This window comes from Aplidium turbinatum, chromosome 7 (genome assembly GCF_918807975.1).
Source record: "Aplidium turbinatum chromosome 7, kaAplTurb1.1, whole genome shotgun sequence".
NCBI lineage: Eukaryota > Metazoa > Chordata > Ascidiacea > Aplousobranchia > Polyclinidae > Aplidium > Aplidium turbinatum.
The window spans coordinates 25,666,536-25,680,865 of NC_137478.1; the positions used below are offsets into that span (position 1 = coordinate 25,666,536).

General features: G+C 38.6%; 1 protein-coding gene across 1 annotated transcript; it reads left to right on the forward strand.

Annotated features, from left to right (window-relative positions):
• The first annotated feature begins 1,500 nt into the window (after positions 1-1,500).
• Positions 1,501-14,140, forward strand: LOC145774859 (importin subunit alpha-1-like). Its single transcript, XM_082586192.1, has 11 exons — positions 1,501-1,615; positions 1,895-2,026; positions 4,057-4,250; positions 4,703-4,847; positions 5,187-5,297; positions 5,714-5,845; positions 6,230-6,421; positions 7,073-7,249; positions 7,460-7,609; positions 8,202-8,384; positions 13,783-14,140. The coding sequence occupies exons 1-11, from the start codon at positions 1,550-1,552 to the stop codon at positions 13,894-13,896; spliced, it is 1,596 nt and encodes a 531-aa protein (XP_082442318.1). The 5' UTR covers positions 1,501-1,549; the 3' UTR covers positions 13,897-14,140.
• The last annotated feature ends 190 nt before the right edge of the window (positions 14,141-14,330 follow it).

The following is a 14,330-nucleotide window of genomic DNA, read 5'->3' on the forward strand; positions in this document are numbered from 1 at the left end:
CGGTTTAATTTGTCTCTGACAATCACAGTGAAACTGGGTAGAGTCTGGAAAAGGTAAAATGTAATAAAAAAAAGCCTAAGCTGTAATAACCAAGTTTTGGCACCTGAGAGGATTGAATTTTATGTTACATCAAACCAATCATGTCATATGGAAGTAAAAGTTACAGCAAAGAAATTCACAAAAAATTTAATGCTTTTCAACTCTGGTGCTATACAGAAGAATACTAAAAGTATCAATAAAAAAGACACATTACAAACGAAGCAATTTAAAAAAGAATTGGAGTGCAAGATAGATGGGCAAACGACTTAGCAAAACAAAAAATGGAACTCGCGGGACATATTTTGAAAGGATCAGCAGGACATCTGCATCAATTGGTTATTGAAGGTATGGTGGAAGAAAGGAGGTGCAGGGGACGAAGGAGACGAACTTGGGGAGATGATGTAAAACAGTGGGCTGACATGTCAAACATAAATTGAAACAGGAACCAAAATTGTTTTATTTTGTCAGGTTACCACGATCACATTTTCATCCAATAAGATTCTATCATTTTTACCACGCACGCGTTTCATAAAAGAAATTTTGGTTTTGTACCAAATTTGTGCCGACATTGTGTTCGGTTGGTCGGCCTGCTGGAGTGTTATTTAGTTGTGCTTAACTGAAACTGATATTTCTGAGTATTTGTCAATTTGAAAGAATTATGTATTACTATATGACAGTTAACAAAAAATACTATATGAGAATTGAAGTATTTAGAAAAACAACCAGCTTGCAAAAATTTTTTTTTTTTTCTTTAATTCAAAGGCCACAGTTGTCCAATCTCTGCAAAAAGACGTGTGTAGACTTCGTTTCATGATAAATCAATTCTATCAGAGCAGCTGTTTATTGGAGCTCCACCATCTCATGAAACCTGATTTCGATCATCCTGGGCTGTCCATCATGAACGTTGGATGTCTAAGGTTTAGCCTACCTTTCAATCATGAAAAATTAAATGTGATGCTAATGCCATATTATTAGGCTATCAAATTATCGATAGCATGTGGTTAATTGGTTATATAAAAATAGAGTGATGGTTGTTACCGTAGGGGTGCAACTTAATTCTTACCATGAACAATTCATACCGTCAGTTCGTACCTTGAAAAGATCGAGAGAAAAAATAGCACGAAGTCGCTGATCGCAACAAAGCCGAGTTTGCTAATCAGAGTTTCCGCAAACATTTTAAAGTGAGGGTTAAGCGGAAACTCTGATCCGTGTGTTATTTTGGAATTTTTTTTGATTTTTTCATGGTACGAATTAGGTTGCATCCTTATCGTAGAATGACAACTAGTTTGTCCCCTGATCATTAGACATGTGCATAGGCTAGTCATCTTCAGTCATGTGTGCAATCAAAACAACAAATTCACCGTTTTTTGTTTTGAAGTCTAGTCCAAAAAAGTGTTAAATAATGCTTGAATATCATCAAAAAAATAGGCTATAATGTGATGTCTTGTTGTATACAGCCAGTTTGTATCTGCATTTATACGTTAATTGTGTTAATTTCACCACCTTTAAAATGTCTGCCACTGACAACCCAGCATCTCGTCAGCATTATTACAAGAACAAAAGCAACACAAGTGAAGTAAGATTTGTTTGTTTTTCAAGTTTTGCGGAAAAAGTATGAGATTCAATTTGCCTATGTACACTTGTACAGCCATCTGCATTTGAAATGTTTTTAATGGCAATTTATTATTATTTAATATAGACATCATCTTGCACAAAATGTGTTTTGTGTTGAATAAATTGTATTTATGTGTTCCCGCAATTCTCCCTGTAAACTTTTTACACCTTATAAAGGTGTTCCACTGTGTATTTGTGAAAATCTATCATGACAAGTACGGTATATATATGATTATTTCAGAACTTGCGTAAAAAACGTCAAGAGAGCAGTGTACAACTTCGAAAAGGAAGGCGGGATGACCAAGTGCTTAAACGACGCAACATTAATATGGAAGATCTTAATACAAGTCCCTTGAAGGAAATGAATTGTCAAGTGAGGAAATAATACTGTGAAATAGGAATATTTTGTGTAGGCCTAGAATGATAACTTTAGGTCTCATCAATGCCATTCTCCAAAGAAGTCAATCCTTGCCCTAACTGGCAACAACCCCCGTAATAATTATACCATAATAATCAGGTTGCAACCTAGTTCGTACCCTGAACAGTTCGGACCCTCAGTTCGTACCCTGAATAGATCGAGAAAAAAAATTAAAAAAGCCGAAGTTGCTGATCGGAGTTTCCGCAAACAAACTCAAAGGTTAGGGTTAGGTGAGCGGAAACCGCGGTTAGCGGAAACTGAGGAAAAATATTTGCAGAAACTGCGATCAGCGAGGGTTAGGGTTAGAGAGCATAGATTACTCGATGGTTAGGGTAAGCCGAAACTGCATTTAGCGGAAACTGCGGAAAAATGTTTGCGGAAACTGCAATCAACGAGGGTTAGTAAGAGCATAGATTGCTCTATAGTTAAGGCTAGGGTAAAGGTTAGCGGAAACTGCGGGAAAAAGTTTGCGGAAATTGCGATCAGCGAGGGTTACGGTTAGAGCATAGATTAATCTATGGTTAGAATTAGGGTAAAGGTTAGCGGAAACTACGGGAAAATGTTTGCGGAAACTGCAATCAGCGAGGGTTAGAGCATAGATTAGTCTATGGTTAAGGTTAGCGGAAACTGCGATCAGCGACTTCGGCTTTGTGCTATCTTTCTCTCGATCTTTTCAAGGGGAAAATTTTTAAATGTTTGCGGAAACTGCGATCAGTGACTTCCGCTTTTTTTAAATTTTTTTCTCGATCTTTTTGGGGTACGAACTGAGGGTCCGAACTGTTCAGGGTACGAACTAAGTTGCATCCTAATAATCATTATCACAGCCACTTCAGCGCTGTCCCAGTTTCAAGAATGTGACCACCAGTCCACCACATAGTTGATCCCAAACTACAAATTTTACTCCACCAAAGTTATGGAACCACTTATACACAATAATTTACAAGATAGTGCAATGAAAGATTAGATGAGTGAGATTCTTTGCTTTGTACACTCGTTTGTTATTGTTGTTTTGTAATTAAAATGCAATTTGATCTTGCTGAGAAAAAGACTTGTTTTGCAAAACATGATAGTGATTGTTCAGGCCTGGAAATTTGTACTTTTTTCCGGCGTTCAAGCATGTCCTACCGGACTGGCCCTTTCAGCGGACATTTAATATCTCAACCGAACATATTTTTGCATGTAGATTTTGCACAAAATCACACTACAGTATTGTGAAGTCGTGTTTGTAGAAGAAGATTTTCTACAACAGAATAACTCTGCAATGGTTGATGGCTTAATTAACCGGCCCTGAAGTATACTGGAGCAGATTGCTTGCAAATAAATCAGTGCGTTAATGACAGTCGTGTAATGACGCAATAAACACAATTGAAAACAACAATCCAAATTTCCTTATTACAAAAGCAACTATGATCACTTAATTCGTGGTTTTCGCGTTATAAAATCGTTGTGCCAAGCGATTACTGCCAACGCGGGTCGTAAATCTCTAGCTCAGGACCGTCCAGACAAATTCGCCTAAGCACATGCGGAACCCAGCGGAGACTTGCTTTTCTGTGACGTTTCTTTTTAACAAACGATCAATGTAACAGAATAATCCTCATTGTTAAAATTAGAATACATATCCTGTCGAAAAGTTCAGACAACTTTATCTCAAGGCAACATTGCAAGGCGTTGAAATGATGTAAAAATGGCTACTTTTGCCATCAGCTCGTTAACCACGCCACTCTAATGTGATCTTTAAAGCAATTGCCTGTACTATTATTGTTTCAGCTCCGTATTTGTTCGTGTTAAACAAACAATTGTAACAATTCAAATTTAAAATATATTTTTGCTGCATCAGCTCTATTTTTGTCAAGAATTTTGCGGCGGTCATTTATGACCGACCAATGAGTCGGCTTCGGCAGACATTCGAGGTCATTCCGGAGGTCATGACCGCCGGATATTTCGAGGCTTGTTGTTATTATTTGTGAAGCAACTTGTGCTTTCAGGATAACTCTGGGGTGGTAATGAAGTTCTGCGAAATTGTTGCCGGAATAACGGATGACAAGAATCCAGAGAAGCAGTTTCTTTGCGCTCAAAGTGCACGAAAAATCTTGTCTCGGGAACGTCATCCTCCTATAAGCAAAATGGTTGAGTCAAACATTGTAGTCAAGCTGGTAGAGTTTCTCCAGTGGGAACACAAGTAAATTATATTATTTTATTGTAAAGGTTTAGTCAGCTCATATGAACATATATTGATCTATTTGAATTTTTAAAATGTCACTATTGTCACTTGTTGAATAGCTATTTTCAATCCTCAAGATATCTGAAAAAAAGTGTTCTGGGCATTTTTTCAAAGATGTTCAAGCACTGTTTTAAAATTTTTATAATTTTCTGCTTAAGAATTTTGACATTAACAAAAAATAACCGTGGGAACAACCCAAACGAAACACTATGTTTCCAAAATGAAGTCATTAGCCAGCTAAGCATAAAATTGAGCAGCTATTAATTTCGTTCAAATGATGTACCGTATTTATTTTCTCTTGTTGCTTACCAACTTAAATATTCTAAGTTAAGCACTTCAGTTTTGCTTAACATTTTTGCAAAGAAAATAACATTTCTTCTAGAATCTAATCAACATCTTGTTCCATTCAGTTCAAACATGCAGTTTGAAGCCGCTTGGGCTCTTACCAACATAGCATCAGGCAACAGCGAACAGACCATCGCTGTCGTCCATGCTGGTGCAGTGCCCCACCTCATCAGGTTACTTTCAAGCAAAAGTGAAAACGTCGTTGAACAGGTGCAGTCGAATTACTTTGTCTGGAGTGATTACTAAATGATTAAAAACAGCAATTTTATTCAGCCACTTTGAAAGCACTATGCTAGATTGGGTGATAAAACCCGACAAGTTAAATGCTCACCCAGCGTGCAATCTCTCTCACTTTCTTTCTCTCTATTTTGTTTCAAAGAAGCCTGGTCTTCATCTGAAGTTGAACAGTTGCGTGCAGTAACTCTGCGCTTTTTAAAAATGGGCAACATTTCTTAGTAGGTATATCTGCCATTGTCACCACACACGATTCGGTAGTAATGATCAATGTGTTTTATTCACAAGTAGATACAACTGTATCCATTTCTTTAGGCGATGTGGGCTTTGGGCAACATTGCCGGTGACGGAGCATCTATGAGAGATTACGTGTTGGAAAAGGGAGTGCTCAAACCGTTGCTTGCTCTTGCTACACCCGACGCTGGGGTATGTTTACAACATGTTGCGTATTTGGTCAATTGAAATGCCAAACATTTGTACACAAGTACACACAGAGTGTTTAAGGCAATTTGTAATGTTTTTTTAGTGGTTAACACTCCCCTATGTAATTACGTATCTTATGTAGAAATAATTGATAAGTTTTTAACTTCACATGAAGTTTTCCTACAATAGTAGTTTTTAATGATTTTTTGTCCAACCTTTGCAATAATGACAAATAGAGGACGAAAAACTGTTTTGTTTAAAGTTGGCTTATTGTTGCAAGCCGTCACTATTAATTTAACTAACTCTTAAAATATTTGATCCAATTTCTGTTATATGACGACGCATTGGATGCTTAGAGAGTAGCGAACAATCACTATGCCTTCTTGTAAAAATACGCTTTTCTATTCTCCACACTTCAGATGTCATTCTTACAAAATTTATCTTGGGCTTTATCAAACCTGTGTCGGAACAAAAATCCTCATACCGCCTTGCAGTATGTCGTACAGCTCCTTCCTACCTTGGTCACATTGCTATACGCCAATGATGTGCAGGTAAGATCAACATCATATTCGATTTGTTATGTTAAGGTTAACAAAAAATATTGTTTAAAGCACAGCTTATAGAGCACTCTTTTTTTGCCAGTTTTGCTTATAGAAAGTCAGGCTTAGTTACATTCGTCAGTTTCAGTTGCCCTTAAAACATCAATTAAGTTTATCCTTGGTGCCCAAAGGCTATTGCAGTTGCACCACACCAGAATGTCAAGGCTTACTCTTGCTACACTGACAAACTACCGTATTAATATTTACTATTTTAATATTAAAGTTATTGTTATACAAACTACTTTTAAGGAGTCTCAACATAGTTGTACAAAGTTTGTTTCATTTTAAGAATCATGGCAGCGCTGCGATTCTGACGTGCAATATTTTCAAAATTAGGTGAAAACCGACATCTGCTGGGCGCTGAGCTACATCACTGACGGTCCGAACGATCGGATTGAACTTGTTCTCAATTCCGGAGTTCAGGAGGAGCTATCTCGACTCCTCGGAAACACCACGGATGGAACTCTTTTGACTCCGGTTCTCCGAGTGATCGGAAACATCGTGACAGGAACGGATGTGCAAACTCAGGTTGTTACTGCTTTCCAAACATTGTCACACATGAAACAAGGGTTTAACCCCCTCTCACCATGAACAGTGTTATTTTGTTTTTATTTCACTCCCCCAAGATGCTTTTGGTCCCCACGTTAGTTTGCTTTTTAAGATTTTTAGCTTTATCTACACAAAATTTATTGTCTGACCGGCTGACATAAAAATACTTAGTTTGAAAAGTCTTGAAAAATGTATCATCAGTCAGAAGCAAAACTTAAGTATTATTTTACCAGCCAATTGAAAAGTTGATACTGAACATTTGCTGAACAAAATGAATGAGTATAATTCATACAAAGTAATGTAATCAGAAGTTGGAGAAAAGGTCAGACACTTGTTTTAAGACATTTGCTGAGGAACTTTCTCTCAAACCAAGGTTGTTGGTATTTTACCCGTCCCAAAAAAACCCGGGTTTTTCTCAACCCTGTTTCAAACACAAAGACGCATGTTCTAAAAATTTATGCTGAGCACTTTAAGTTGATTTACTGCAATTTAAGAAAACATCCAATCTTCCAACATACTGCACCGTAAACAACTTTACGGATATATCGAAATCGGCCTCGATTAAACTCACTTTGCACACTAACTTGAAGACTTTCCGAGTTTAGCTCAAACTAACACTTGGCATTGCAGCGCATCATTGACCTCGGGACTTTGAGCCAGTTTCAAAACCTCTTGGTCCACGACAGAGTGAACATCCAGAAAGAGGCGGCATGGACCTTAAGTAACATCACCGCAGGGACGCAGGCTCAGATCCAGGCTGTGATTGATGCCGGGCTGATACCACCACTTGTTGCGCTTCTTAACAAGGTAACACTAACAGTCACCTTCCAAACCACGCTTTTTAATGTTAATTTCATGTGTATTTATCCAGTCCCTTTATCAGATTCAGGGACTTGACCAGTCACTTAATCAGTCCCTTTTTTTGCATTGATTGATTTGTTGATTGTGTAATAACCAACGATGGACACCATGTTGCAGTTGAGTTGGAACCGAGTTTTTCATGGTTGTGCTTTTTAGGGAGACTACAAAACTCAAAAGGAGGCTTGCTGGGCGGTGACAAACTTCACTTCTGGTGCTTCAATGGAGCAACTCATGCATTTGGCCAACAACAGCGCCATTGAAGGACTTTGCGCTATGCTAGAGACAAAAGAACCGAGGATTATCCAAGTCAGTAGTGCATTGTAATTTGATGATAAAACTACCATTCAACGCTTTATACTATAGGCAGAGAAAACTTTTTCTCGAACCGTTGAAAATTTCATGATCAGACCACCGCTTCGATGCGTGATGGAAATCTACAGGTAAATCTGCATTAGAGTGCAAAAAACAGTGTTGCAAAACGCGTTTTCGAATATTAAATTCTCATCAGTGCAACTACGTTTATGAACCCAATTACATTGTAATTGGTAACATACAGTAAGTTAATACCATTAGTAGCATAAGTTCGTAATTGGTGACAACTGCTTTCAAAGGCGCGGATTCTATCTGTTGAGTTATCTTTCGGCTGTCGGCATTATCTCTGACAGCAAAATTCGTCGTTTTTACATTGACTCTCAACGTTGATTCAAATCTAAATCTCAATAATGCGTGTTTCTTAATATGAAAACATGACGCGTCCCAGGAAGCCAGCAATTTAGTCATTTTTAACATGGATTCAACGCTGCAGATCAGTAAAAAAACGACTGGTTAGCTGGCTGAGTGTACCATTGACGCAAGTCAACCAAAGCTACAGGGTATATAAAATAAATTTCTTCCTCAGCTTGCCCTCGAAGGGATTTCCAACATGCTGATGACAGCTGGTAAGGTGGGCCAGCTTGACGCGATGTGCGTTGCTATAGAGGAGTGCGGTGGTGTGGACTCGATCGAAGCTCTCCAACAGCATGAAAACGAAACTGTCTACTCCATGGCTCTGAGCATCATCGATTGCTACTTCAGCGACGCGGTACGGTCGTTTTTGTTTTGAATATATTGTGTTTTAGTTGTGATATTGTAAGTAAAACGACAGTAAAACAGCCATATGATATTTGTCGTCCAGGCTTACACCCGGTGGTTGAAGATTTAGATTAAGTGAACGGGAAGGCAAGGAAGCCAATCTTCGTGTCCACTTTCCTTCAGGCATGCCTTTAAGTGTCCTGCCAAAGACACAGCCGCATGCTCTTGAGCGGTGTCGAACGGGCGTTCTTTCGATTGCTGTTCCAAGGCTCGGCTATGCAGCTGGCTATGAGCCATATGATGATAATGAACAAATAGTTCTTATTGTAGCTATAAAGATTAGGCACCTGTCGGTTAACCACTTTCTAGAGTCTATACACTACAGGGGGCACCCCTTGATAGTATGACCTGCGGTCTGTATTTCTCCGCTCTCACAGGTAGCGCAGAAAACGAAAAATAAGTGCCTCCACTTGGTCGTCCTTGCAAGTGCCCACTTGGGAAACTAACTGGTAGCCTACAAATGTCCCCATCAGCACTGGCGCCGACTTACGGGGTGGCCACGCCACCCCGTTTAGGTTACATTACTTACTGCAAATAAATGTAATTTGAACGGACGTTTAAATCTTTTTTTTGATCATTGGTTTTCGCTTCAAGTCAACGTAAAGCAAGAGGTAAACCAATACAGTATTGCGAAGAAAAATAAATGATTGTTTTTGTCACAAGCATGATACTCGCGTAACATCAAGCAAGCTACGTGAAGATTACGCAACACGTGGCTACGAGTTTTTTCCTTGTTGTTGCGATTGTTTTATTTGTTACTTGTCATAAGTCATTGTTACATTTGTTAGGTATGCAATGAAATTTATTAATCAATAAAATACGATCTTTCCATTGCCTCCCTCAAAAATCTTTTTTGAAACATTTTAAACTGCTCATAATGTCGCTATAAATTATGCCAGCTATAAAATACTTGGAAATAAAATTATCTCGATGATTGATAGCTCCACCCCCTAAATCAGTGGTTCTCAAACCTTTTCAGCTTGTGGCACATTAGAAAAAATATAAAATGCACGCGCCACACTTACAAAAGAAGAAAAGTTGCCTTAAAAAAATTATTTTTACGTGTCAATGCGATGGATGTGCTTGTTTGTATCAATATAAGCTTCGACTGAAACGAGGTTGCATTGTTGACAAACATATACCCGAATTTCATCGTCAATTTCAAGCAGTCTCTCTCGTTTACAGCTTTTAATTTCAGTCAAAACAGAAAAGCCATGTTCACATAGCCATGAAGATGCAAATGGCAATATAATTTTGATTGCTTTTGCACCGGTCATGAAATAGAATTTGGAAGCAGACAGCCAAAACGCATCCAAGTTTTTTTGTGGAAACAGCGTTTGAAAAAATGGGTCGTTTCGTAAATCGATGAACTGTTCTTCTTCTGCAGAAAGATTGCTTGATTCATTGCTTCCAAATGGTGGGAAGTACTGTTAGCAATAGCTAACATAGCAGCCCAATAGTGACGTGGCAATTACCCTGCTGTATCGGCAATGCCATAATTGGCTTCATCGTCACATGTGCTTATTTATCATTTATTGAAGGAGTTAAAGCGCTTTTAAGTCGCATGCTTGTCTGAATGGCTTATTTTAAATATTTATACAGTTCTTTTCCAAAATTTCAAAGATTCGCGGCACACTTGAGAATCTGTGGCGGCACACAGTTTGAGAATCACTGCCCTAAATGAATATCTATTTTCAAATTTCATTAAAAAAATGCAATTTTTGAAACTTATTGAGTTTTATTTAAAAAGTGCACTTAGTAAAGTCACAGCAGTTTTAACGTTCTGCAAATTTGCACGTTAACATGATTCTATTCGAGGAAAGCTACACTCCCTGCCAATTCCCATAATAAAAGCAACCTTTTTCAATTACTTAAGATTTTGCATTTTGGATTATTTTCTAATTTCAATTGGAGTGTACTGTCATCTACTTCATGCTTTAATTTCTGCTTTATTATCTACTTCATGCAGTAAGTTAATATTGCGTGGCAAACTGTGAGGCGGGAATGTATTGGTCTGACATAGGAGTTGCTTGTTACATCATAAAAAAAATTACGAAACGTCGTACTGTAAAAGTCTGAGGCGGGAATTTATTGGTCTGACATAGGAGTTGCTTGTTACACCATAGAAAAAATTACGAAAAGTCGTCCAGTTAAAGTTTTCGGCGACATTCCAGTTTTATTCAGCTTAAAGATGCCATCGAAACGCGTTCAAAATTGCAGCCCTCCATTGAGTCATTTTTTGTTGCGTCTAGTCAGGATTTCAGCCAGCATGAAAGTGACCAAACGCCTGAACGAAACGAAAGTGTGCCAATGCTAAAAAGCGTTAGCACGATCAGGGAGGTAGAAGAACCGAGCACGAGCAGGATAATCGTTATTGAAGGGAGAAGCAGGGATATCTAAACAAGGGGATATGAAGGCTTTTAATACGTCTGACAATAGAAGGGCTTCTGTTTATCATAAATAATCTCTGTTTACCGTAAAATGACAATAGGCACCGATAGTAGTTTAATAAATCTTGTTATGATAACCTGCATTGCGCTATTAGCATCAGTCATTGATATTAATTGCATGCTCATGGTTACTTGTTAATTCAACTACCCGTATACTTGCTTTACATCTAGCTTACTGCAAAGGCTTTGTTAAGAAAAACAGCTTACTCGTAACTTTTCAACTGTCTTTTCAGAGAAGTATTCTTATATGCTTTATGTAACATTTACTAACTGTCTTCTGTAGCTGACAGTACCAGCTACACTATAAAACTTTCTGCAATTTGGGGAAAAAAACGCTTGTTTACGCGCTGCAAAATACCGCCCTTGTAGTGTCATAAGAATAAGGCAATCGCTGTCAGCCTTCGCATCCCCTTCTCTAGATATCCCCGGGGAGAAGCTATCAAAAATCGTGGGAGAGTGAATTCCCGTGGCTAGAATACGATAGATGCAAAGATAGAGCATTCTGTCCGATTTGCAACTATGTCGCAACTGCTTGGTCTATTTGCAAGCAATGAAACAATTTCATTAATGCTTCCAAACATGGTCTGCATTGTGAAAATATACTTTGCCTTTGAAAATATACTGAAAATATATCGTTGCCTTCCACCACCTGCGAGGCGGAGCGATCGTTTAGGGAACGTTCAAATATTACGTAACGCCTTCGAGGGGGAGGGGGGGGTTTATGCAAAGCGTTACGTTAGCGTCACATCGGGGGGGGGAGGGGGTTCAAGCAAAACGTTACGTAACGCTTTGGAGTACGGAATGGTAGTTTTTTGTGCTGAATTCGTAGTGAAAAAGCGTTACATGGGGGAGGGGGGGATTGAAAAAAGCGTTACGTTGGCGTTACATGGGGGAGGGGGGGGTCAAAAATTCGGAAAAAAAGCGTTACGTAATATTTGAACGTTCCCTTAGGGAACGTTCAAATATTACGTAACGCCTTCGAGGGGGGGGGGTTTATGCAAAGCGTTACGTTAGCGTCACATCGGGGGGGAGGGGGTTCAAGCAAAACGTTACGTAACGCTTTCGAGTACGGAATGGTAGTTTTTTGTGCTAAATTCGTAGTGAAAAAGCGTTACATGGGGGAGGGGGGAATTGAAAAAAGCGTTACGTTGGCGTTACATGGGGGAGAAGGGGGTCAAAAATTCGGAAAAAAAGCGTTACGTAATATTTGAACGTTCCCTTAGTGCACTCAGGCGCATAAAAACCTACTTGCGATCTACCATGACGCAACAGCGATTGAACCACGTCCTAATTTTAAATGTTTATCAAGCTGAAGCTTCACGGTTACAACTTGACCAGTTGATTAACAGTTGGATTGACAGAGCTGCTGTTCGCAAAAATACTTTTGCTAAATGTTAAGTGTCAGAGCAGCAACGCAACAATAAAATTCACGACATACCTCCTGTGCTTTGTTTTAAAATTGCTTTGTAAATTGCCGGCTTAGTGGTTAGTGCGCCCATCTCTGAAGCGGTAGGCATGGGTTCGATACCTTGTCGGGTCATACCAAAGACTTTTTAAAAATGGTACTGAATCTAATTTCTGCTTGGCACTGAGCAATGGAGTGGATTCGGGTAATAATGTACTCAGTTGCGCCTCTATACGGCTGCATTGACACTGTCTGTTATGTAAAGCGCTGTGGAGCAACGCATTCTGCGATGGATACAGCGCTATATAAATACTAACATTATTATTATTATTAAATTATCGAGGTACAAATCAGGTGTGAAAGACAGTTGCATCTACGAAACACGCTTAGTAAAGATCAAACAAAAACATGCAGTTTGAAAGTTTTTAGGTTGCCATGTTGTGCTATCCGCCACCCCGTGCAAAAATAAAAGTCGGCGCCTATGCCCATCAGGAACAAATTACTGACCCATTACTTGCACTTGATTATGTGCCTAAGCACTGTTTAGCTCAGTGGTTCTCAACCTTTTTTCTTTTGTGGCCCAGTTTCGATGCACAAAAATTCTTATGGCCCATTAATTGTTTATGCAAGAAAAAAACTGCAAAATAGATTTAAAAACAGCAGAAAATGTTCCAAAACAGATTATACCGTGCATCAATGAGATGCGTGCTCCTGAACGTTATTGACCAACTTGTAGTTACAGTGGTTCTCAACATTAATGCCGTAATCCTTCTTTGAAAGACACAATTATTGTCAACTTCTCCCCACAATAATTCACAAAAAATACTAAAAACAGATCTGCACAAATTTCAGTAGGGCTACCGCTTTCAGTTAGGCTATGACTTGATGGTAATCACAAAGTGGTCTATTACATCATAAAGTGTTTTAAAAACTCGACGTTGATCTAAAACTACGTGCTCAGTCATAAATAAATTAACCTTTTCAATAGATTATTTAGATAAATTTACATTTCTTCCCAATTCCTTTCAACACGATTATTTCATCCTTTAAGTTAAAAGTTTCTCCCTACGGAGCCAAGTGGCTCCCTATAACAACCACACTGTTGTAGTTGCTTAAAATCAACGTTCGTATATTATGCAACAGACAGCATTGATTACATCACGCCATCAAAATTATTATTTCAATAATTAAAATGAAAATTACCATTCTGCAGCAAATTACAGCAGCACCATTCATTGTTGCTACAAGCAAAACAACTAAACAAAACACACAAGTGTAAAATTAACTATAGTAACACAAATGAAACTAAATTTTTCACTAACTCTGGCAAATTTTTAAATAGTTCTGTGGCCCACCTCAAAATCTTTCCATGGCCCACCGGTTGAGAACCGCTGGTTTAGCTGATGATGCTTTAAATCTTATATTTTATTAGTTTATGATATCTTACTGTTTTGTTGCTTGTGTATTTGTGAAATTATATTGTTATTGTTTAGGATGACGAGGTTGAAAACGTGGCCCCGAAAACCACAGAAAATGGGAGTTACTTTCAATTCAACGGTGAAAACCCGCAGTCGGGGGAAGCCTCCGCTGGTGGTTTCAAATTCTAACTGACATCCCTGCATTGTTGCACCTTTGATTTTGTACAGCATCCTTCCGTGGTAAAATGTGTCCTCGTTTTTTGTTTTTTTTTTCTCTCTCTCTCTCTGATGTCTTCTTTCCCATGTCTTGTAAGACTTGCGTTCGGCCAACTCATTACGCCGTTCCAGTCACACTCTTCTATCACAGTATGATTTATCATTCATGGCCTATTACAATTTCCTTAAGCAACGTATAATAAGCAAGATTTCCGATTCTTTTGTGAGTTTAGTAGCTTGGACCGATGCGATTGGTAGTTGATTCTGACGTTTCACCACTCAGCTTGGCTGACTTGAGTGAGGCAAAGGTAAGACTTCTTTGTGTTGTATTTCGGCGAAAATTTTTGACAACGGTTTTTATCTGTTTGAAACTGTGGTGCTGACTTTCATAACCTTTTCAATATCTC